The sequence below is a fragment of the Battus philenor genome, unplaced genomic scaffold (assembly GCF_028537555.1).
Source record: "Battus philenor isolate CCGP_79_NKW_IND1 unplaced genomic scaffold, ilBatPhil1.0.hap1 SCAF_4, whole genome shotgun sequence".
Lineage (NCBI taxonomy): Eukaryota > Metazoa > Arthropoda > Insecta > Lepidoptera > Papilionidae > Battus > Battus philenor.
Genome location: NW_027181704.1, coordinates 11,056,727 through 11,079,739, shown reverse-complemented (window position 1 = coordinate 11,079,739; position 23,013 = coordinate 11,056,727). Strand labels below are relative to the sequence as shown.

Sequence of the window (23,013 nt, the reverse complement as noted above, 5' to 3'; positions counted from 1 at the left end):
AATCTCAGATCCCACGAATAAAAAAGTTGCTCATAATACTAACCACAAAGAATGGTAATGTGTAGTTTCATTATATAAGCTGAATAAAATTGTTATGTTTGTCCAAAATATTAATAATCAGTTTTCGTTTCGCTGAACCTGAAGCGTGAAAATTAAATAGAGAAAATGAAATCATAATCACAATTTGACTTAAAGTATCAAATTCGACTAATTTGTTTTTATTATTTTGTTTAAAATAATTGACTTAAATAATCGCGGTGTTTTTTTGCAATGAAAAGGTTCAATATAAGCCGGTACCAATTTTTTCTTGTCTAATATAAAATTACTTTTTCATGACGAAACTGAGTTTTTATTTGGAAATGTTAAAATTTTTTGTTATCTATTTTGTTTTATATAAGTTTTTCAGCGTAATATCATGGATTTCATACATTTTTATTGCAAAATTGAGACAGAGTGTAATCTTTAAAAGTGATTTCTATCTAATTTTTAAAACATTATAAAATATATACGTAGTAGTCTCATAACATAGTAATTTATGAACGCATTCACGAAAATTATATTGACAGACTTAATTTTCAAGTGTCATTGTCATTTAAAATTTTAAAATTGAAACTTGCTTTGTGTTTGTGAAGTGTAAAACAATTATTAATAATCAATGGAATATATATGATTTTTATAATATTCATGTAATATTTGATGAGGTTGATTTCGAAACTATTTATTTAGGTTACAGAAATGAGTACCGTTGAGCGAAGAGCGAGAAGCGTTACCGATGATAATGTCCAAGGTGAAATTCAAGATCCTCGTGTTTCTACTACAGTTCACCGTACAGCCTATGTAAAGCCAAAAATCACTCGCACAGAAACTGAACTTCCAGCCTCGCCTTCTTATCCTCGTCCAAGTACCAATTTCATTTTATCCTTATTCCTTATGTATATTTCCCGCTGTGATATATATAACTTTGCATTTTTCGTAAATTTGCACTTGTTTTAACAAAAATAGTTATAATAACCTCCCGTATCCAATTACACTGTATTCACTCGACAGTTAATTAAATTCAACTACATGTTTTAGCTAAAGGGATGGTAAATAAAAACTTCAATAATTTTAAAGAAATGTAAAGATACACATAGCTAGTTTTACTAACTTCATTAAAAATTAACAATTTTACAATGTTCTCTAAGTGATCTAAAAAAATTCATTATCTTATTCACTGTAATTTATTACATCATTAATAACATTTTACTATGGTTTACAAACATTTTTGAATTCATGCATAATATTCGTTTACCTGTATACCTTTCATATAACTTCTTTTACTATATATTATAGGCTATAGAATAATCCTAGTTTATTCCTCAACTTATTAAACTGACATCTTGTCACTAATGTATATGAATTCAAAGGTTGTTATCACTAACACATGAGATAAGTTCCATATTTTCTAATATTACATCTGTCCAGGAAATGAAAGTTATAGAAAATTTTATTTAATGGTGGCATGGAAGAATCTTTAAGTCTCAATGCCCTTCACCACTGTGGTCTTCAGCTAAATATATCAGTTTTTAAAGATTTTTTTCTTATGATGATATAGTGAATTTCAATGTATAATATGTAGCTCATGAATCACACATTGGTTTATAACATGTCTTTGCTTCTATCCAAACATAAAACACTACTGTGTTTTTTTTTGTTGAAAGGGCAGCATAAAATGCATTATTGTAAATCTCACAGTGTTTATTATTTACAGGTACTTCTTATTCAACCATTAGTACAAATGCGGGTGATTTATCTACATCTAAGGCTTTAGTTCTAGTGACTTTAATTTTTGGTGCTTCACTTTTAATGTTAGGTCTACTTTATAGACAGTTTCCTCAATTAGAAGAGTAAGTAGATGTCAGGATTATATTCACTAATTGTTAAGGACCTTTAAATTGTTGTGTATTGTTTTAGGTCTGAAAAACAATACCTAAAGTTACCATGGGATCTTGAAGATGCAAAGAATTTGGGTTTAGTTTTAGACCGATATAAGGACAAGTATTTCAATGAAGTATTAATGGGAGTATTTTTAGTATATATTTTGTATCCTTTTTTATAGTATATTGATGTTTTAAAGTAGACAGACACAATGTTGTAGCCCTATATGCTGATTCAAACCACACCCAATACCTCAGTAGCTAAAGCAATTCACACTGCCAAAGACCTTGACAAAATTTCCCAATAATGATCATAATCCCCAATAGCAGGGTTGCCTTTAAATTTGATGTGATTTAAATAATATAAAATTATTTAAGATTAATCGTTAATGGTTTTATTTTATTTTTACATAATTATCCATTAACTAATTCACAGTTTGCAAACATTTGCAATTCCTGGTTCTATTTTTCTAAGTATTCTTTCAGGGTTTTTGTTTCCATTTTATTTAGCATTGTTGCTAGTCTGCTGTTGCTCTGCAATTGGAGCCAGTTTGTGTTTTTTCCTTTCAAATCTCCTTGGTAGGAAAGTAGTAAAGAAGTTTTTCCCGGAAAGAGCAGCACAATGGTCTAAAGCGGTGGCAAAACACAAAAACAATTTGCTCAATTATATAATATTTTTGAGAGTGACTCCATTTTTACCAAACTGGTTTATTAATATGTCAGCACCTGTGATTGGTGTACCATTAGTGCCATTTGCATTGGGGACATTTATTGGTAAGATTTCTTGTTTTTAACAATTAGACTGCTATTTTAGTCATGCATTAACCGTCTAAAAGTTTTATAGCTGCCTACTACTACTATAAATTAATAGTAATTTTCAAGTTGATGTTCACTCTAAATTATTAAGATTCTCATGCATTCTACTTGATTTAAATATATGTATGCTGATAAGTATTATTACTAATAACCTGAACACAATTTTTTATTAAGGAAATATTTTCTATTTTTTAGGTGTTGCTCCACCATCCTTCGTTGCTATACAAGCAGGACAAACCCTTCATACCCTAACTTCAACAAGTGATGCATGGTCTTGGACGTCAGTAGCTGTGCTTACCATTTTTGCTTTGGTGTCACTTATACCTGTGGCACTTAAGCATGAATTGAAAGGAAAATTTGAATGAATGTTGATAGATTTTTTTAATATATTTAATTTAATTTATGTTAGTTAATTATTAAACTTGTTTTATGCATTCCAATAAATGAATTTTATTTTAACATTATAACCATCTCAGGTTGACATTGTCAGCAGTAAGAACCGACATGTGCAATAAATGTTTCATTTCCATTTGAATCTTGTACTACCGGCCGCCAATACCACCAGTTATACCACACTGTAAGAAAAATATTAAAATATGTATTATTTGTAAATTTGTAAATATAGATAGAATTTACATACAGACATGCATTCTTAGAACTTCATCCAATTTATCTACACAGGTTGAATACTTAGTAAAAGCTTTAAAGATGTGAATGATAAGCTCGCAGGTGGCCAACCTTGATAGTCCGAGCCATTTTTCACAATTTATTTTTTTCATATGATCATTATGTTATTTATTAATTATAGAAACATTGATACTTGGATAGGGTGCAATCACCCTGTTAAACTTTTACGTAGTATTCATTTTAAATTTTTAAATGATCTACAATAATATATATCATAATCAGAAATAGGACATTCATATCCAAATTTCCTTAAATTTATTCTAATTAAATACACATTTCAGTGAAGATGGATTAATTGAGGGTGACTAGGAATAAAACATAAGGAATTAGGTGTCTTCCTTATATAAAAGCTAGTGTAGTATTACATCTCCCTCACTCATGCAGATATCCATCTCACTCGCCGGTTCCCCAAATGCTTTTCAATAGCACCTTTCTATAATCGGTTAACACCTAAGGACATATTTATCAACTTGTTTAAATAAAAACATCAAAGAAATGTTAGAGAAACACTATTAGAGAAGAAAATGATCATAGTCGATAATATACCATTTCCATTTTTATATAACTTGTTTACTTACATAGATAAGATTCATTTAATTCAACATTTAATGATTTACATTGATGTTTACATTCTTCAGCCGGATTCAATGTAATGGTCCTTGTTCCACTTAATGCCAATATAAATGCAAAGTTGCATTCTGTATCTGGTACAGTAAATTTATTCTGACTTGAATCAATGATGATGTATCTTTCAGTGCTCTGGCCAAATTTTGGCACCACTTTTGCTCTGGGAATTATTTGCCTTAACATTCTGGCAATATTTATGTTATTTATTTTCCTAAAATTAAATTACTAGTAAATTTTGTTCTATAATTTAAATATTTAATACTAGTGAATTTAAAGTATGTCATACTAAAACATAAAAACAATTCTGATCTCAAACAAATATAAATGAACAAAGAGAAAGTTTATGCTTATAGTTGTGTATGTGGTTTATGTTGTACTTATAGTATACAGTTAAAAACTTGATAGAAAAATTTCCAAATTCTGACAATGTAGTCATCAATTTTATACTTAATTACCAAATATAAAGATTATTGTTGTTGTGTACATCTTCAAAAACTTGAAAGGGAGCTAAATTAAATTTGCTGTTCATTAAGATTTTTGTTGTTTCTTTCTCAAGAAGATTTTTGTTTTTAATGTATAAATTTCTAAGATTTTCCATGTTGATTTTTTCTTGGTCAGTCTGCAATAATAGAGTGTCATGTGATCATCTGAAAGTTGTATTTGGTTACTTATGTTAGAAATTATTTTTTTTGGATTGTAAATATTGTAATTCAAGTTATTTAAAATTGTTATATTTTAACATTAATAATGACAATTAGGCATAGTATAATTCTACTTAATTTGGAATAACAGTCATTAAGAATAAAATTAGATGAGTTTACTTTTATAGTCTCAATTAACTGTTTAACTGTTTGTGAATATATTAAATTGTGAAATTATACCTTATATATAAATGGAGCAGAATTCTGCTGATGGACTGGTTGTGGATCATTAATTTGGCCTATATTGTTTACAATACTGCATGGCCAGCAATCCATGTCTATTATTGTAAAAAAGGGATTTTGTATCAAACATGGCTCCTGATATAAATCTAAAAAAGGTTTTTTTTTAATATTGTCAACTTAAACTATTTTCTTTCCATGTTTTTAAAACTTTCAAATGATAAAATTTTAATTCAACGAACCCGTTAATGCAGGAAAGAGTGATACAAGGGGAATAGATATTTTTCTAACAAGTCTAAGTCCGGGATAGATAAACTCTTGAAGATTACACAAGAAGTTATTATATATATAATAGCAGCTGCAAATAATGAGTGCAAAAATAAAAATACAGCGCATTATTTTCCTTTTGTCAAAAAATTTCTTTTGATTTGCTTGTAAATTATTATTTATTGTTGATTTCAACGCCTCAAAATAAAGTTTTTTAAATGTTTCGTCATCAATGCCTTGTTCGGTGCACTCTTTTCTTAACATTTTAATAGAATTTGCGTAATCTTTCAAATAACTTTTTCTGTTCATATTTAACTCACAGCTTACAAACTGGAAGATAATAACTGAAAAGGTTATTTTAATTACGACATTAATTCATTTTTATTATATTCAAGATCGTCCAATAGTGTTTTTAACTCATTTAACAAAAATAAAGAAATTGGGAATACAATTATTTATGTTTAATATTGTAATTGAGTCAGGTGAGCGTGACAGTAGCATACATATTTTGGCAGGGATACAGTTTATTACAACCTGTCAGATTACATATAATATTTTTGGTTTTCAGTGAATATTTTTTTCGAATAAAATTATAATCTTTTAATTCTTATTGTCTCTTATTTAACTTAGTTACAGTTTACCTCTAACTAATTATATAGTTTTTGTGCATTTAATACCTTTAGGCCGTATCTTAAGCGTATTATAAAATAAGCTTAATATTTTTATTAGAGTTTGTAATGGCGATAACAAAAAGAAGAGAACATGTTAAAGCCACGAGAACATTATGGAGTAAGAAATAAAGTACTATTTTTGCAAACTACATACTTCAATTCTTCAAAATTCACTGTTATAGCTTTATATCAAAAATCGACGAAGTTAAGTAAATTTTTGAGCCATCTATTCACTTTTTCTTTGTGTACGCTGTTTAAAGCGATAAAAATGTAAATTTATTACGAAAACGAGATATATACACCTACTTTTGCTTAAGACATACATTATTATCAAAAACATGAAATTAAAATGAATTCATTTTAATTTACATTTATTTTTTATCATGATTTGGATAAATTATATTTTTATATCACGATATGTTGTCTTCATATCATGGCCTCCTTTATATACAAAAATTATACATCATACTTATAATGAAGCGGTGTTGGCTTTTAGTGATCTAAATTTTAAATTTGAGAAGCAACCGTGTCCTTCTGATTCAATAATTGTAATGATTATTTAAGGTCTTTCAAATTTGTATATATGTAGAGTTTTGATACAGCACTTGGGCTTGGTGTCAAAAAAAAAGTCGTTTTTGTTACTACCGAGTCTTATAATGAGATGAAGTATATGTTAATTTTAAGTTACTTTTAAAGTTGTTGCTCCTATGTGATGCGTATGATGTTACGCTGCTTGCCACTTCAGCTCTGAGCAGTTTCATCGAAATTGAAATCACGGAAACAAAGGTCCGTGAGCTATGTTGCTTATAATGTTTTTAAATTTTATGGATCGTGACTAATTTAGTATATATGTAAAACTCAGTAAGTATTATTATAAAATTTATGCAACTATGATATTGCAGTGACCTTAAAGGTCGTAAAACATTTTGTTCAATGTTTTCTATTAAAGGACAGGAATAATAATTGAAGTGATGTTAGTTTCTTACATAGACACGATAAGATAAGACAAAGTAGCGACGTTAGTCCTTTCGATAACACTGTCAATGTATGTATACAGTCCCGTCAATAAGTTGTAATGTTCTATAAGTCCACAATTTTACAAAGACGTTATCAGTTTATTTTTTTTGCGTGTAGTTGGTTAGCGTGTTCGGGTTTTATCTAAAAGCTGTTTGAGAATTATGGAGTGTCAAATATTTTGTGAAAAATGGCTGCGAAAAGAGCAATAAATGGAAATTGATCTACAATCCAATGGCGCGAAATGGCGCTGGAGTCTACTGATTTCAGTAGTGTTTTTGAACGTATGTATGAAACGTGAACTTAAACAATCTCGAAAGTCTAAATCTAGAACAATCTAAAAATCATACACGTAATGGTTAAAGTCTCACGTGGTTACCTATTTATGTATAAAATGTAAACGGGAAAGTATGGAAGTTTCTGAATTTTGCTTTGAATTGTATAACTTGGCGATCTAGCAAAAGTCTAGTGTCGATATATTATTATCAGTTCGATAGTCATGTGTTTTGTTTAGTTGTGCACATTATTTCTTATCACGGTGGCCGTGGAGTCAGTTATTATCTGTACAAACATGTCAATATACACAAATGATAGATAATAGAAATGTTTGTCTATTACATAAAATGTTGTTCGCGCAAAACTTGATATTTCTTACATGACTAAAATACAATATTGAAAAATAAATACCCTTTTATTGGTGTACGCCAATAATTTAAATATTTCGTGAAGTAAATTATGTACAACATATAGATAAATTCATTCAGAAATGGTCTTCTAAACGGATCTTGTAAACAGGATGATTTGTTGTCGTTGTAGTAGCTTTAAAGAAGTTATATGAGCTATACTCATTTGCGGTTAATTAATGTATGTTACATTCATTTAAAAATCAATAGTTTCAGAAGTAATAAATATTGTATTGATAATATTTTTTCTTTTCTTAAGATCCGACATAACAATAAAACTGCTTAGTAAAACAATCTACATTAAGTACGGCCTGTTTCGTAAAGTGGATGATGATAGTATAGTAAGAGAATGTGTATTTTTAATATTCGGATTACTATACACCTACTAAAATTAATTGTAGTTTACTATCTGTCCCTGCAGACTTGTTATTGCCAGAAGTTAAAAAATAAATTAATGTAATATATTCCAGAATGAATATTTTACATGATTTCATATAAATAGTTAAATATAATATATGTTAATTCACATCATTCCTTGGAAGTTTTTGTATCTATAATTAAACACGATAAAAGTTGAAAGACCGAAAGAAAATTTCAGTCCAACAATCAAAGAAGTATTAAAATATTTTTCTTAAAACCTTTTGAGTGACTCCAGTCACTTTTATACCTTCTAAATCGATTTGTATTTATTAAAATCACGGCGTATTAGCAACTTTTTGTGGCCATTTTGGTAACATGACAGGTGTTGGAAATTTGAAGCTACTTTCTACGGCTGCGTTCGGTGTGTTCGATTTAGTTTTATTTCTATTTTAATGTTTTGTAAGTTCTTGTCAATAATTGAGACGATTGATAGATCGAACTGCTAGCTATCAACCCTAATGTGTTTGGATTTGATAAATATGCTTAACTATAACTAAAAAATAAAAAATTAAACACGAACAAGTAAAGTTAATACTTGCTATTATATGTTAGCATAGGATTGTTTCTGGAAAAAAGGGTACACGCTCGTATGTAGGTGCACACAGAAAAGAAACGCTATTTTTTTAACCTTAAGACTGCTTTTCTAATGATTTTCTTTAATATATCTAAATTATTGTATGGTTTTAATTAAGTTAAATTAGGAAGAAAAAACTATCATTTTTTTGGTTTTTGATTAATATTTCAAAATTTTGTCACATTTTTGATGATTAAGCATTTATTACTTATGACATTTTAATATAAAAATAATGTGTGAAATTTTTCACATGCGGATTTGTTGTCAGATCAAATAACATTGTGCGTTTTGCGGATGACTATTTGAATTATACCAAAAAAAAGTATTACATTCTAAATTTCTTATAAACAGTTAATAAATTAGACAAAAATTAAAGAAAGGAATAGTAATTGGTTTAAATAAACAGCCAGTGAAGCAATCATTATTGTACAAAAGTGAGTAATTCATATTTAACAAATCTTTTTGACTCTTTTTTTACTACAGGTATGTTTGCCGAGTCTCGTGCTAGCGTATGGAGTGTTATGGGTGCATTTGGCGAATCTCGACGTGCCTCTTTGGCTCGGCTTTGCAGCACCGACGTTCTATCTATTATCCTACAGTCTAACACGTAAAGTTGCTGTTTTTTATTTGACTAATATTATGGTTGTTGCAAAAAAATTCTTAAACAAGTTCAATTAGAGTTAACATCTGTTATTTAATAAAAAACACAAAATATTAGTTAGTAGTCAGAATTATTAACATTTGACGTTAAACAGTTTATTTCTATATAGTTAACGTACATAGCAAGGCAAAGGTCCTCTCCAAAGATTGCCACGGTGACCGATCATGCGCTGCCAGCATCCTGCGACTTCCTGCGAGCTTGATCTCCGGTTCACTAAGTAGAGGGCCTACCTGCGCCATTTTTATCGTGATTTTTTTCTTAATTTTATTGTATTTTAATACAAATAAAAAGCGAAATTACAGTCTTTAATAATGACTAATATTAAATAATTACAGTTTTAAAAAGCTGTCTTTTCAACACGTCTGTTGTGTGAATAAAGATAACGAACCTAAATAGATTCTATGTAGTTTTGTAAACAAGTTTTTACAGTGTTCGCCTTGGGAATATCCCTGAAATTTAATTGAGATGGGCTATTAAGTATTTTTGTACATTTTTAAACGAGCACATTATGCTTAAAAATATCTTGCAATATTTGTTACATATTACTATGTCTCGTGGAAGAACTCGGATTCAAAATTCCAAATAAAAAACAACTCTAACCTATTATGTCGTATAAATGCATCATTGCGTCGGACACACTCTTGGAATGCTCGCTTTGGGCAAGTTGAAAGTGCAGTGGGCAAACTATGTAGAGCGTAAAACAGATGGCACAGTTCTGGGGGCTTAAAGTGACGAAATGGCAACCACAGACTGGCAAACGTAGCGAAAGACGTGGACAGATGATCTTGTTAAAATAGTCCGAAATCGCTAGATGCTGCGTGCTTCCTACCGGTCTTATTGGAAATGTATGAGGGGGTGCTTTATGTCTAACTAATGATATTAAAAGGGAGTTCTAAATAGTTAATTTGAAACCAATGGACTTTAATTCAAGATATAAAAAAGTGTTTTATTACATCATTTTTTTTTGTGAACATATTTATACTACTGTGATGAAAAAGTAAGGTAAAAATGTTATTTAAAACTCCCGGGCATTAGGAAGTCATATAAATATGTTTTTTCTAAGTGAGTAGGACCGTCTATAACGACTAGCGTCTGATTATAAAAAGTAAGAATATCATTTGGCTCAGTCTAAACCATTCTAAAGGATGTTTTGTGTCTCAAACGCGTCAAGTCTCGATTGGTGTCAAAATCGCACAATTTTTTTCGAAAAATAGTTTCCAAATTTCAACTCATATTGTTCCGCACCCTCTGTATTTGTACTGTTCCCTGGTTTCACTCCGTGCGACTTCTGGTTATTCGGCAAACTCAAAAGGCCAATACAGGGACGCTATATACCGGAAAGAGAGTATTCCGACTGCCTAGAGGACTCGAGAAAGCGTTGGAAAACTGCGTTTTATTAGACAGGGATTACTTTGAAGGGGACGAAATTGAATTGAAGAATGAATAAGGAATTTACATTTTATCAACAAATTCACCGTACTTTTTATGTTGCGATTTCTTTTGTCCTGAAAATTAAGCAATTCTGAAAATATCTTCCTTTAAATAAAATATTTAAAATGATAAATAGTGTAATATCAAGTAAGTAATGAAATATTTAAAAAATAGCTACATAACAAATATCAATTGTTGTAGAATGTTGGTTTCGAGAAGCTGCAGATTCGTGGGGAGGAACAGTTGGCTACCGCGTGATGGCCGCTATTGGACTAATAGTGGTTGTAGCTAGCTTGTTTATCTGTGCATTTGTACCGCTATATTTGCAACCAGTGATATATGGTATTTTTGGAGGTAAGAATATATCATTTATCATAAAATTTTAAACTGTATAAAGCAAAGGCCAAAATCTTCGCCTAGAGTGATTTTTGGAATAATAGGAAAAAGCATGTTTTTGTTTTGTTTCCATACGATTTTATTTATTTAATATAGTATTATTAATAGGGCGATTTTGTTTTTAGGTTTAGGGTCATCTTTAATATCAGCTCAAGTGGATGCTGTCATTTTTGAAACATATGACAGTCGTGTTGGAATTGTTCGTGGGATATGTTGCACTGGCCAAGCGGTTGGACAATCTCTATTTCCTCATATTTTATCTGTTCTTATAAATTATTACGGGTATACGTACTCATTCATAGTTCTTGCCGGAATAATATTACAAGCCCTGCCTGCTATCATATTACTTAAAATAGATTCAAATCTCAGAAGATCCACTCTCTATTCAAGACACACAGATTTTTATAAAAGTTATACTGGTTTTCAAAATGACGGCGCCGATAATTATTTTACTGCTGAGCTTCAATTGAACGATTTAAGTAAAAAATCTTGGAAGAGTCCATCTGACGATAATTCACATGGTGAAGCTGACGATATCGAAGAATTTATTGACGCTGTTGGAACAATAACACCTCCGCCTAGCCCTGAAGAAAAAAGGAGAAATATTTTCGGCGTAGACATACTACCGGAAATACCAGAAGAAAGCGAAGAAAGCGAGGAAGACGTCGAACAAGGCGCCCCACTTAAAGAATCGTTTAATAATCAGCGCCGAATTAGCAATGCAATTAAAAGACTGAGCACATTAGGTGACAATTTAGATGAATATATTACGAAACAAGTTAACACTGAAGAAGATTGCAGCGTTCATGACAATAAGGAATATTCTGAATTAGAGGTTACTTTTGAAACAATATCACCAATAACTGATATTCACAGAGAAAAAGTATTTAATACGTTCAGTTTCAGGTGTCAGTCTACAGTGACAAATATAAAGAGAAGACTTGGGATTCCATCTTACAGAATGTACAGACTAAGACGTCGGTTAACATATTTGATGTATAGTATAACTGACACTTTTATTAAGCCGTTGACAAGATCACTATCGTGTTGGAGATTCTATCCGGCGTTGCTGCTGAGATTTGCTAAATTGTGTTTGTCAGCGGTATCTTTGACATTACTTCCAATGATAGCACAACAGGTTCGACCGAAGATTGCGATGTTTGAAACAAACTTTCTCATGTCTTTACACGGGTTTTCATGGATATGTTTCCTTTTGAGCACACCTTGGTTAGTTCAAACACAAAAGAGAAATTTCAAGTACGTCGTTGTAATTGGATTAAAAGTAGCAACTGCCGCTTGTTTTGGTAAGTAAATCTTACGTCAGCTAACTGTAACATCTATTTTTGCTTTGATGATTTGTCTCTTATATTTACGCATATTCAACCAGTGCCATCACTGATATGACGAAACTGAATGATATGTAGACGGTTTCATAAATGACGTTGCTAAATATGCCACGACTACACCAACAACAAATATTTTAGATTTGAACTTATGATTTTACCGAGTGCCTTTGTTGAAAGATGAAAATAAAACTATTATGATTTTATATATGTTTTATATAAATATGTGTTAGAATTCAAACTATATTATTAAACAAATAATTAACCAAAGAAAATTTCGACTTCTTTGTTTTTTGTTTTAAAATGATAAAAAGTTATTAAATGTTTTTGTATTCATTAGACAATTTTAGCAATTATCATCAGCATCATTTTAACTATAGGACGCTATACTAACTATATCTCTAATATACATTTACAATAAAATCGATAGGTGCCTGAAATTATTCTATGGCAACGAGGTAATTATATTTAAGTATCAATAATAACAAAATTTGATAACCAAAATTAATTTGTTATTGTGTTAATCTTTTCGAACATGGAAGTAAGTTTTAATAAAATAAATTGTTATTTTCAGTCTTTTCAGAAACTAATAGCCATGATTCGTTTGCGATTGGCTGCGTTGTATCAGGTCTTGGGTTTGGCGCTGTGGCTTCGTGTTGCGATACAGCTGTACAAGATTTTGTCGGCGCGAGAAAATGGGCGAAAATCCAAAGCACCCTTGAGACGCTTTCAGCTTCGTTATTAACTCTATTTGTAGTAGGTTTATCTTTTGTAATAAGCCGAGAAGGTGGATTTCAATATTCTATGTTCCTTATAGGCATTGTGATGTCGGTTATTACAATCGTATGGCTTATTTTAGCAGCTGTTGCCTTATATGATACTAAGCTCAAATACTTAAGACTAAAATGGCCTTGGTAGACGCAAGTTCTTTTATTCATAAAAAAGTGTATAATGTTAACAATAAAAACATATTTTTTATCCTTGTTATGTAATGTTATGAAATTTATAATTATTTATTTATTAGCGATGTAATAAAATTAAAAAAGATAATACAATTAGTCATTTCACTCGATAGAGTATAATTGAGAAATATTGAAAAGAGTATAAGAATAGAAAAATAATCACATCCGTTATTTTTTTACAACATATTAAATAATTTTGTTACCAATGTGATATTCGAGACAACAATTTTGTAATGAAGTAATAAATTTTTTATACAAAGTTTGTTTTGGTTTTACAATAACAACTCATAAATATTGCAATAAATAGATAAGTTTATCTGAATCAAAGTAGGTGGAAATTATTCTTAAAGTAAATTGGTATTTTACAGTCGTAAAATCCGTTTAAACAACATTAATTTACTGTTTAGTTAATGACACAAATATTCTTCGTAAACAAGGCACAGGAAGTTGTTTGATAAAGGTAAGATCTTATTCTATAGCTCAGATAGTAGATAATACTACTAGTGTATGTATGTACTTATTCATACAATTTAACAAGAAAACTTTCGTTTGATATTCCCGTTTTATTTAAAAATGAGAATTTTTTAATGGAACAATTATGTTTAGTTATATGCACAAATCTATTATTTTTAGAGCGGGAAACTAATAAGACCGTAAGAAATACGATGTCAACTGTATTTGTACAATGTGCTCCTAATCTATATGTGACAGTGCGTAATGTAAATGAAATGCTCTAGTGCTAACAATTCTCTTACGCGGCCACTCAAATTATCTGAGATCTGAGGAAACTTGCCATTCTACTGAAAACCTATTAAGATAAAGGACAAGTGTGAATAAATACGTCAACAAATTAAAATAGTGTCTGAATTCGGAACAATTGTAACAGATATGAGGCTATGGATTTATTTAGACAACAAAAAATGGATTCATTTTTATTTTTAATACTGGTAAGAATTAAATATACAAATTGTTAAATTTTTCGCATCGGTACATATTCAAAATTGCAATTTTCGTTACAGTTGTGCGTTTCATCGATAGTGTCCGCAACTACAGATTGTAATGGTAAGTCGTTTCATTGCGTCAACTCCACTCATTTTATGATTTGTGTGGACGTCGGAGATGGTGTATCTATGACAATAAACAGCTTTGTTATACCATGCCCATCGGGAACCTTTTGTAACGATAATAACAGTTTTGAATGCGAATATCAAATACTAACTACTCAAAATTTAATGTCGGCAAAGAGTGATGTTACAAGTGAGTTAATAGAAGCAAGTACGGTAAAATTTGATAACAGTAATTTAAAAAAAGCCTTTTCAACAACTGAAAACACGCTGGTTATTCCACTGCAAAGATATTCTAGCTATTTAACTACAAGTGAACATCAAGAAGACACATCGACAGCTGTATCTGATACAACATTGCGCACAGTCGTCCTTGAAAAAACACTTAACGAAAACGCTAAAGTTAGTGATGTTGCAAGTTTTAACAACAAAAACAAAGTATCAGAATTTAAAATTGACAAAAACATCATTAGTACATCACCTTCAGTAGAATCTAAAACTGAGGCTAAAATCGTAATAAGAAATTTAGATAACAGTAACAAAACAAATTGGTACACACATACTGAAGTGAAAAGTTTGGATCTTACTGACATAGTCTTTTCCACGGAAACTACTACGATTTTAAATGATTTCGAGATCACCGTTATGAATACAACATATGCAGATGACCATTATAACGAGTATGCAACAAAACAAACTATATCTGATACCACTATGGATTTAATAAAAATGGACAATTTAACCAATGACGTGAACAGCACATTCCAAAATAGATCAAGAATTTCTTTAAGTGAAATAGCCGATGTGACTAACAAATCTATAAAGGAAGAAAAGCCATTTTTATATAACCTAACTGACGACCAAGCCAATATTTCGAAAGTTAATTTTGTTGAATCTTCTGATTTACCGAGTAGTGATTTACCTTTTGTAAATGTATCTCTTAATAACGACCAGGTTTTATTAACAAATGAAAGTATTCAAATGAACCCTGAGAATCAATTAAAAATAAATGTAACAAATTTTTATTACAAATCAAATGATAATTTCGAAAGTGATCATAACGCTAGAACAGAAGATTTATTTTCGGCAAATCAGGAAATGATAAATCAAACCACTTTAAATAACGAAATATATGAAAAACTAAAAGAGAGTGCTTTAGATCAATACACAGAATCAAATACAAACATAGATGCTACTTCAACGTCATCTTATAAAGAATTAATTACTACACTGCCTACAAATTACGATAAAAATGAAAGTAATCGGTTTCAATATTCCGAACAAGACAGTAATGTTATTGTTGAAAATAATACATTACATACGCAGATACTTAATGTAGATGATAGCGAAAATAAATTTAAAGAGAATATACTAACAAGTACTTCTAACAATAATTATCAAATTCATGATATTACTACGTCTAGTTTCTCATATCCGATATATGAAGAAAAACGTAAAACAACTTTGGACGATGGTTTCAGTTACATAAAGACTTCTACAAAGTTAGAAAATGAAGATAGTGTAACAAATACAGCACCGATCTCTCAAATTTTTACTCAAAATTTGATTACTACAGAAACACCATTTCTAAAATCCACAACAAAAAGTAGCGTATCAAAGGTAAACATTCGTTTAGAGCTAGGCAACATAACAACTAATAATGAAACCATAGAAAAATTAACTAATAACGAAACTGAAGTGGGAGATATTCTTATTGATACAAACAGCAGTTATGTTGAATCTTACGATTTACCGACCAGAAGTTCACTTTTTCCACATGCTTCATTTAATACCGATCTGGTTTTATCAATAACTGAAAGTATTCAAATGCATCCAGAGAATCAATTAAAAGTAAATGTAACAAATTTCTATTACAAATCAAATGATAATTTCGAAAGTGATCATAACGCTAGAACAGAAGATTTATTTTCGGCAAATCAGGAATTTATAAATCAAACTACTTTAAATAACGAAACATATGAAAAACTAAAAGAGAGTGCTTTAGATCAATACACAGAATCAAATACAAACATAGATGCTACTCCAAAGTCATCTTATAACGAATTAATTACTATACTCCCGACAAATTACGACAAAAATGAAAGTAATCGGTTTCAATATTCCGACCAAGACAGTAATGTTATTGTAGTAAATGATACATTACATACGCAGATACTTAATGCAGATGATAGCGAAAATAAATTTAAAGAGACGACACTAACAAGTACTTTTAAAAATACATTTCCAATTACTGATATTACCACGCCTAGTTTCTCACATCCGATGTATGAAGTAAAAAGTAAAACAAGCTTAGACGATGGTTTCAGTTACATAGAGACTTTGACAAAGTTAGAAAATGAAGATAGTGTAACAAATACAGCTCCGATCTCTCAAAATTTTACTATTACAAAAAAACCATTTCTAAAATCCACAACAGAAAGTAGTGTATCTAAATTAAACATTCATTTAGAGCTAGGAAACATAACAAGTAATAATGAAACAATGGAAATATATAGTAGTAACGAAACTGCAGTGAGAGATATTCTAATTGATAAAAACGGCAGTTATGTTGAATCTTACGATTTACCGACCAGAAGTTCATTTTTTCCACATCTATCATTTAATACCGATCTGGTTTTATCAACAACTGAAAGTATACAAATGCATCTAGAAAATCAATTAAAAGTAAATGTATCAAATTTCTATTACAAATCAAACGAAAATTTCGAAAGTGATCATAACGCTAGAACAGAAGATTTATTTTTGGCAAATCAGGAGTTAATAAATCAAACGTCTTTAAACAACGAAACACATGTAAAGCTAAAAGACAGTGCATTAGATCATTACACAGAATCAAATACAAACATAGATGATACTTTAACGTCATCTTATAACGAATTAATTACTATACTCCCGACAAATTACGATAAAAATGAAAGTAATCGGTTTCAATATTCGGAACAGGACCGTAACGTTATTGTGGAAAATAATACATTACTTACGCAGATACGTAATGCAGATGATATCGAAAATAAATTTAAACAGAATATACTAACAAGTACTTCTAAAAATAATTATCAAATTACCGATATTACTACGTCCAGTTTCTCGTATCCGATATATGAAGAAAAAACTAAAACAAACTTGGATGATAGCTTCAGTTATACAGTGACGCCTACAAAGTTAGAAAATGAAGATAGTGTAACAAATAAACCTCCAATTTCTCAATTTTTCACTAAGTTACCATTTCAAAAATCAACAACAGAGAGTGGTGTATTAAAATTAAACATTAATTTGGAACTAGGAAACATAACAACCGATAATGAAACGAAGGAAATATTTACTAATAACGATAATGTATTTAGAGATATTCTGATTGGCGTTGCGGAATCTAATGAAAATAGAGTAACCACTGATAGTGATTTTGGACCTATTCCTACATATAATTACAATATATCTAAAGGGTATTTAACAAATATTGCTTTTACATCTTTGAATAACTTTTCCAGTCATGCAAATACAAGTACAAACGATAATTTTTTGCTTAAAATTACAAGAAAGCCATATACTAAATATTTTGATATTGATAAACAAATCGATTCAGAAGATGTAAATACTGCGACAACAAAACTTCCAGAAAAAACAAAATCTGAATATACAATAGGTGAACAAAAAACAACCACGTACCTATCCATTGTGGCTAATAATTTTTATAAAGAATTTAACGATAGGGTGAAAGACCAGCGAACATCATCATATATTAGTTATTTAGACAAAGTTCCAGCAAATTTAAACATAAATATGGATTTTAAAAATGTGGATGAGTATAATGTTAAAGATTTCTTTTCCGAAATGACAGATGCAGCAAAAAAACCTACCCAACAAGAAAACACCCTTATTACCGAGAAGTATCAAAATTTTCCGGTAGAAATTATTAAAGAATCTGCTGTTTCCAGTACTCATGAAAGTTTACAAGACTTGCAGGAGTACAATTCACTAAACGAGCAAAAGCATGATCAGGCCACAAATGACTCAAAAATCGATGTTTCTGAAAATTTCACGAGCTTAACATTAGAAGTACCTTATGATTATGAGACAAATTATTCTTTTAATTTGGCGGAAACAACTACAAATTCATGGCGTAAAACATCAGTGTTCAATAAAAGTCCGACGCAAGGAGAAAATATAGAACAAATTAACAGCATAAAGAAAAAAATAAACACTGCAATAAAAACCCACTCTCAAAATTTTACTAATTCTATGCTAGACATATCACACACCACTACAGCTAATATTTATGATGAAAACGGTTCTATTATTCAAGAAAATAAACCTGACTTAAGTGCATTAAAATCAAATCTTTCTGAAGATCAAAATCAAAAAAATGAACTAAGTAAAACTACGCAGACTTTAGCCATAGATAAGACAAACAAAGATATGTTCGAAAGGAAAAACAACGAGTTAACAGGTAATCCAACATTAAATATTCTCAAATCCACTTTGGAAACGCCATACGATTTTGACAACAAACAGTCTACAAAGTTAAATAGTTATGATACTAAAAATATATTAACGAATTTAGGTGACAGCACTACTAGATACCCCGGAGATACCACCAAATTCTCAGCGCGTACTACGAAATCAACGGAAGAAGTGTTGTCTACTTTAACTAGAAGTGTGTCTCCAGAAAATATTACAACATCTTTAAATAATGGAATCATAAACAGCAGTACAGAAATAAAATTTGAAGTCCCTACTGATCACACACATGAATCAGCAACTTCATCTAAAATGTTTCTAAAAAATGATTCTAGAGGAATTATAAATTCATCGAAAAACCTCGTCCATATTGAATCAACAGAAAAAGATACATTAATGAGCAAAGAGACTGAAAAACAATCGATTAAAAGTAATTTCGCAGCGAAAATAAGTACACATAATACACAAAATTCGGATAACCCGTTAAATGTAGCTGTTACAAAGATTAATAAAAACGAAAGAACTTACTTCATTTCTACAAGTCCAAAAGTTGAAAAGTTTTATAGCCTTGCATTAAATATTATGGATACTCTACCTAAAACTGCAACAGAAACAACAGCTTTACTGCCAATGAATAACCGAGAAGTAAAATATGTAGAATCTAAAGAAAATGGTCGAAACCTATCGAAATCTCTTTCGGAAATTACCTCAACAACCTTAAATTTTGACGATAATGGTATACAAAAGCAGTACTTTGTAACCGAAAATGATCAATATATAGTAACAAGTAGCCCTAAATTACGTTACTTATCACAAACAGAAACGAAAAATGGGCAAGATATTGCTACAACGACATCGCCTATTACTTCATTTAACACTCGAATAACTAAGTCGGTAGAACCTAAGAACTATATATTTCAGACCTTCAATAAATCAAATTTACAAAATAATATTGATAATAATTTAAATACGCTAATTAAAGACAAGGATACATTTACTAACTTTAGTTTAAATTATGAAACGAAATCGTATACATTGGATAATGCTTCAGAAACGTCCGGCAAGTCGTTTATTATGAGAGATCCTGAAAATTCGCCAAAAATGAATAGTTTTTCGAAAGTCCCATCAGAAACTCAAGAAGGTATAGAAGTTGATTTGCAGAATATTTTTAATTATACAAGAACTATCTTAATTGAAGAAAATAAATCAATTGCTAACTTGACAAAGAATAACTCATATTTTAACACTAACATTGTTCAATCTCTACCGGGGAAGATGGAAAATTCTTCAAAAGAAGCCAAGTGTTCAACAAAAACCGAAGTCCTTGTAAATATTAAAGCAAATTCAACAGAAATTGATTTAGACAACGGTGTCGTAAACATTTTGAATAATTTAAGAAATAAAAGTAACCTGACAAAGTCTGATAACAAAAATCATTCTTTACATGCCAACGGATTTTGGACTAAGCTTAAACCTGAGGATAATAATAAATTTAACAATATACCGGAAAAAAATGTTAATAATGGGACCGTTTATTTATCAAGTGATTACACGAGAACTATGGATAATGATCACAAAGTGAAGAAAAATACCCCTGAATTCCTGTCGACTACTGTGGAACTTAACGTTTCGGAGAATCCAAAAACTCATGCAGAGGTAGTAAAATTGGTAAGTAATTCAAGGGGTAACGCGACTTACGATGTGCTCAAAAGCGATCAAGAAAATGTTAACGGTTCTGGTAATGTAAATACGTCCATAGCTCACAGAATTAAGTTTTTAACCACAGCTGCGACATTTTTTCAAAATAACAATTGGTGGGAACACAAAACAACGAGAGAAGCAAAAATTTCAGTAACACATAAACCTGTGCCTATTTTCGATTGCAAAAATCGCGTTCGCGGTAAATATGGGGACCAAAATAACTGCAGGAAATTTTATATTTGTTTTGGAAATTCCGTTCCCATAGTCGGACTATGTTCGGAAAATACAGTTTTTAGTGAATTCAGAAAGCAATGTTCATATAATTTATCTCATTGTATTAGAAACAATCAGTTCAAATGTACTAAAGAGGGCAGATATGGAGACATATTGCAAGAAAAAATATATTATCTGTGTATTAAAGGTGTTTATCAAAACTTTATTAGATATAAATTTCAGTGTCAAAACGGATATTTCTTTGACAGAATAGATTCGACATGTAAAAAACACGTGTCTCTAAAAACGTCCTCTTCGTCTTCCGTGTCTTCAAATGATAAAGATTTTGAAGCGATCAGAAGTGCTTCAATTAAAATAATAAATAATAATTTGTCACATAAAAAGAAAAATTTTGAATGCGTAAAAGAAGGAAAGTTTGTGGATCCTCATAACTGTAGACGATATTATATATGTTCTGTAAATTCAAAATCTATTTTACGCCGCAGAAGAAAAAAATGTGATTCGGATGAGGTATTCGATAACGATAAGAAAAAATGTGTCGATGAAGATAGCCATGAACGTTCATAGATTGTTTAGTAATTTTTATTATGGGTTTAAGTTTATGCAAAGTTGGAGACGAAAGCTCTTTTAAATATAATTATTTTGAAATAAAATAATCAGTAGTAGTAATCACAAAGTTTATTTATATTAATGCATTTAAGTTTATTTAAACATGTAACATTTCACTGCCAAAAAGCGGTAGGTTCAGTCTTATTTAAGGTTTGTAATAAATAAATTAACAGCAACATTCTTTTATTTGTTAGTTTTAAAAGTCCTCGGTTTACGATAAGCAAAGCCTGCAGCTTGAATAAACGAATCCTTATCATCTCTCTCCAAAGTTATACAGAATTGGTTTGAAAATATTGTACATCTAACGACGGATTCTCCGCGGACTGGACGAGACGGACAAAAGTAAGTAGCTCGCACTGGTGATTGATCCTGTGTTACTGCAAACTTGTAGTTCTTGCAATCTATAGGTCTATGCCAGTGAGAATTCATATCTGAACTTCCGTAGTTATTACTTCTAATATCTGTATCCATTCTTCTTTTATCTTCATGGAAGAAATTAGGCGTTTTCGTAACGTTTGCTAATGGACATTTATACTTGTCGGGGGACGAGCACGTACGTGTGTAACCATTAAAAATAGTGTTTCCCGAGCATTTAAACTTGATCCCTTGAAATCTGTTTTTATTAGGTATACACAAAATGTAACCTTTACAGCCGGCGACGCTCGGGTCTGCAATTCGCTCATTCCGGTGACATCGTACAGTGCGAGTTATAGCAGGATCTATATTATTTATTGAATTTTCACAGACATCACTAGAATCTTCGTTACAAATTGTATTTGCTGGACAGTTGAAAGCTGGACCCAATAAATTGTCGCCTTCACAAAGTCTTAATTTTGTAGTTCCTTCACAAACAAAACCATAAGGGCCGCAGTCAAAATGTTTTGAATAAAAGGCCGCCGTCAAATTTCGGTACATAAAAAGGACCTAAAAAAGAATTCTTCAATTAATTTCCCACGAACAATTAGAGGTACAAAATAAAAATTATTATCAAAACATTCCAAGAATTATTTTTTCTAATTATTCATTTTCCTTTAATAAATTTTAATTACTTAAAAAAGGTAAGTCATAATAAAATCATTAAAAGTTTATTTAATATTTATTGCTGTATTTATATGTTCATTAATGAAAATCTTTTTGGGAAACGTGGCCAACGTTGAAAAATTAAAAAGAAAATTTTCGAAATTACTTACCGAGATTAACAAAAATTTAAAACGACTGAACATTTCCGGTGATTTTTAATTCTTAATTTAAATATCCACAAAGTCAAGGCTGCTCGCATGAGACACGATTGACGACTAACGAAGTAAGATGCTTTCTTCTAAACACGCCATTTCGCGGCCAATTATCATTTTTAACACTTCTCGAACATGGAGAAATATATCCGTGTTACTGGGACGTTGTGTGACACCTTTTCTTTAATGAATCTAACGTTACACACGATAGCTGTTAAAATAACAACCGTGAAAAAACATAAGAAGTTATGTACCGTTTTATTATTACGTTAATATTTATAAAAATCGTACACATATATTAAAAGTTTGCTAACAACGTTTTTTACGACATTTCTACAAATAGTT

At 30.3% G+C, this 23,013-nt stretch overlaps 5 protein-coding genes across 6 annotated transcripts; 3 read left to right on the top strand and 2 right to left on the bottom strand.

Annotated features, from left to right (window-relative positions):
* The first annotated feature begins 610 nt into the window (after positions 1-610).
* stas (Transmembrane protein stas) lies at positions 611-3,144 on the top strand. Of its 2 annotated transcripts, none has more exons than XM_068771592.1 (5): positions 611-901; positions 1,751-1,886; positions 1,954-2,082; positions 2,353-2,690; positions 2,928-3,144. In XM_068771592.1, exons 1-5 carry the CDS (start codon positions 736-738, stop codon positions 3,095-3,097), a joined length of 939 nt encoding a protein of 312 aa, XP_068627693.1. In that variant the 5' UTR covers positions 611-735; the 3' UTR covers positions 3,098-3,144. The 2 variants fall into 2 exon arrangements, with proteins under 2 accessions (XP_068627693.1, XP_068627694.1); XM_068771593.1 differs by having other exon boundaries at positions 611-787; positions 2,928-3,136.
* On the bottom strand, positions 3,115-5,651 carry LOC137928668 (uncharacterized). The gene is made up of 5 exons (XM_068771591.1): positions 5,170-5,651; positions 4,928-5,076; positions 4,502-4,665; positions 3,998-4,257; positions 3,115-3,307 (listed from the first exon to the last, which is right to left on the bottom strand). The coding sequence occupies exons 1-5, from the start codon at positions 5,501-5,503 to the stop codon at positions 3,219-3,221; spliced, it is 996 nt and encodes a 331-aa protein (XP_068627692.1). The 5' UTR covers positions 5,504-5,651; the 3' UTR covers positions 3,115-3,218.
* Positions 5,652-6,906: 1,255 nt separating this feature from the next.
* Positions 6,907-13,562, top strand: LOC137928775 (uncharacterized). The gene is made up of 5 exons (XM_068771744.1): positions 6,907-7,163; positions 9,040-9,163; positions 10,850-11,002; positions 11,170-12,348; positions 12,962-13,562. Exons 1-5 carry the CDS (start codon positions 7,092-7,094, stop codon positions 13,303-13,305), a joined length of 1,872 nt encoding a protein of 623 aa, XP_068627845.1. The 5' UTR covers positions 6,907-7,091; the 3' UTR covers positions 13,306-13,562.
* Positions 13,563-14,581: 1,019 nt separating this feature from the next.
* LOC137928986 (putative uncharacterized protein DDB_G0282133) lies at positions 14,582-21,093 on the top strand. The gene is made up of 2 exons (XM_068771994.1): positions 14,582-20,560; positions 21,076-21,093. The coding sequence occupies exons 1-2, from the start codon at positions 14,582-14,584 to the stop codon at positions 21,091-21,093; spliced, it is 5,997 nt and encodes a 1,998-aa protein (XP_068628095.1).
* Positions 21,094-21,531: 438 nt separating this feature from the next.
* On the bottom strand, positions 21,532-22,724 carry LOC137928786 (uncharacterized). Its single transcript, XM_068771758.1, has 2 exons — positions 22,627-22,724; positions 21,532-22,360 (listed from the first exon to the last, which is right to left on the bottom strand). Exons 1-2 carry the CDS (start codon positions 22,657-22,659, stop codon positions 21,620-21,622), a joined length of 774 nt encoding a protein of 257 aa, XP_068627859.1. The 5' UTR covers positions 22,660-22,724; the 3' UTR covers positions 21,532-21,619.
* Positions 22,725-23,013: the final 289 nt, after the last annotated feature.

What these genes read in the sequence shown, in the direction of transcription:
- LOC137928986 (XM_068771994.1), top strand. Translation starts at nt 14,582, where the DNA reads ATGTCGGCAAAGAGTGATGTTACAAGTGAGTTAATAGAAGCAAGTACG.
- stas (XM_068771592.1), top strand. Translation starts at nt 736, where the DNA reads ATGAGTACCGTTGAGCGAAGAGCGAGAAGCGTTACCGATGATAATGTC. An exon ending in CAGTTTCCTCAATTAGAAGA is followed by an intron (nt 1,887 to 1,953) that starts GTAAGTAGATGT and finishes GTATTGTTTTAG; the next exon opens with GTCTGAAAAACAATACCTAA. An exon ending in TGCATTGGGGACATTTATTG is followed by an intron (nt 2,691 to 2,927) that starts GTAAGATTTCTT and finishes TCTATTTTTTAG; the next exon opens with GTGTTGCTCCACCATCCTTC.
- LOC137928786 (XM_068771758.1), bottom strand. Translation starts at nt 22,659, where the DNA reads ATGTTCAGTCGTTTTAAATTTTTGTTAATCTCG. An exon ending in TTAAATTTTTGTTAATCTCG is followed by an intron (nt 22,361 to 22,626) that starts GTAAGTAATTTC and finishes ATTCTTTTTTAG; the next exon opens with GTCCTTTTTATGTACCGAAA.
- LOC137928668 (XM_068771591.1), bottom strand. Translation starts at nt 5,503, where the DNA reads ATGAACAGAAAAAGTTATTTGAAAGATTACGCAAATTCTATTAAAATG. An exon ending in ACTCTTTCCTGCATTAACGG is followed by an intron (nt 5,077 to 5,169) that starts GTTCGTTGAATT and finishes AACCTTTTTTAG; the next exon opens with ATTTATATCAGGAGCCATGT. An exon ending in ATTAAATGAATCTTATCTAT is followed by an intron (nt 3,308 to 3,997) that starts GTAAGTAAACAA and finishes TTTTTCTTACAG; the next exon opens with TGTGGTATAACTGGTGGTAT.
- LOC137928775 (XM_068771744.1), top strand. Translation starts at nt 7,092, where the DNA reads ATGGAAATTGATCTACAATCCAATGGCGCGAAATGGCGCTGGAGTCTA. An exon ending in GATATATGGTATTTTTGGAG is followed by an intron (nt 11,003 to 11,169) that starts GTAAGAATATAT and finishes TTTTGTTTTTAG; the next exon opens with GTTTAGGGTCATCTTTAATA. An exon ending in AGCAACTGCCGCTTGTTTTG is followed by an intron (nt 12,349 to 12,961) that starts GTAAGTAAATCT and finishes TGTTATTTTCAG; the next exon opens with TCTTTTCAGAAACTAATAGC.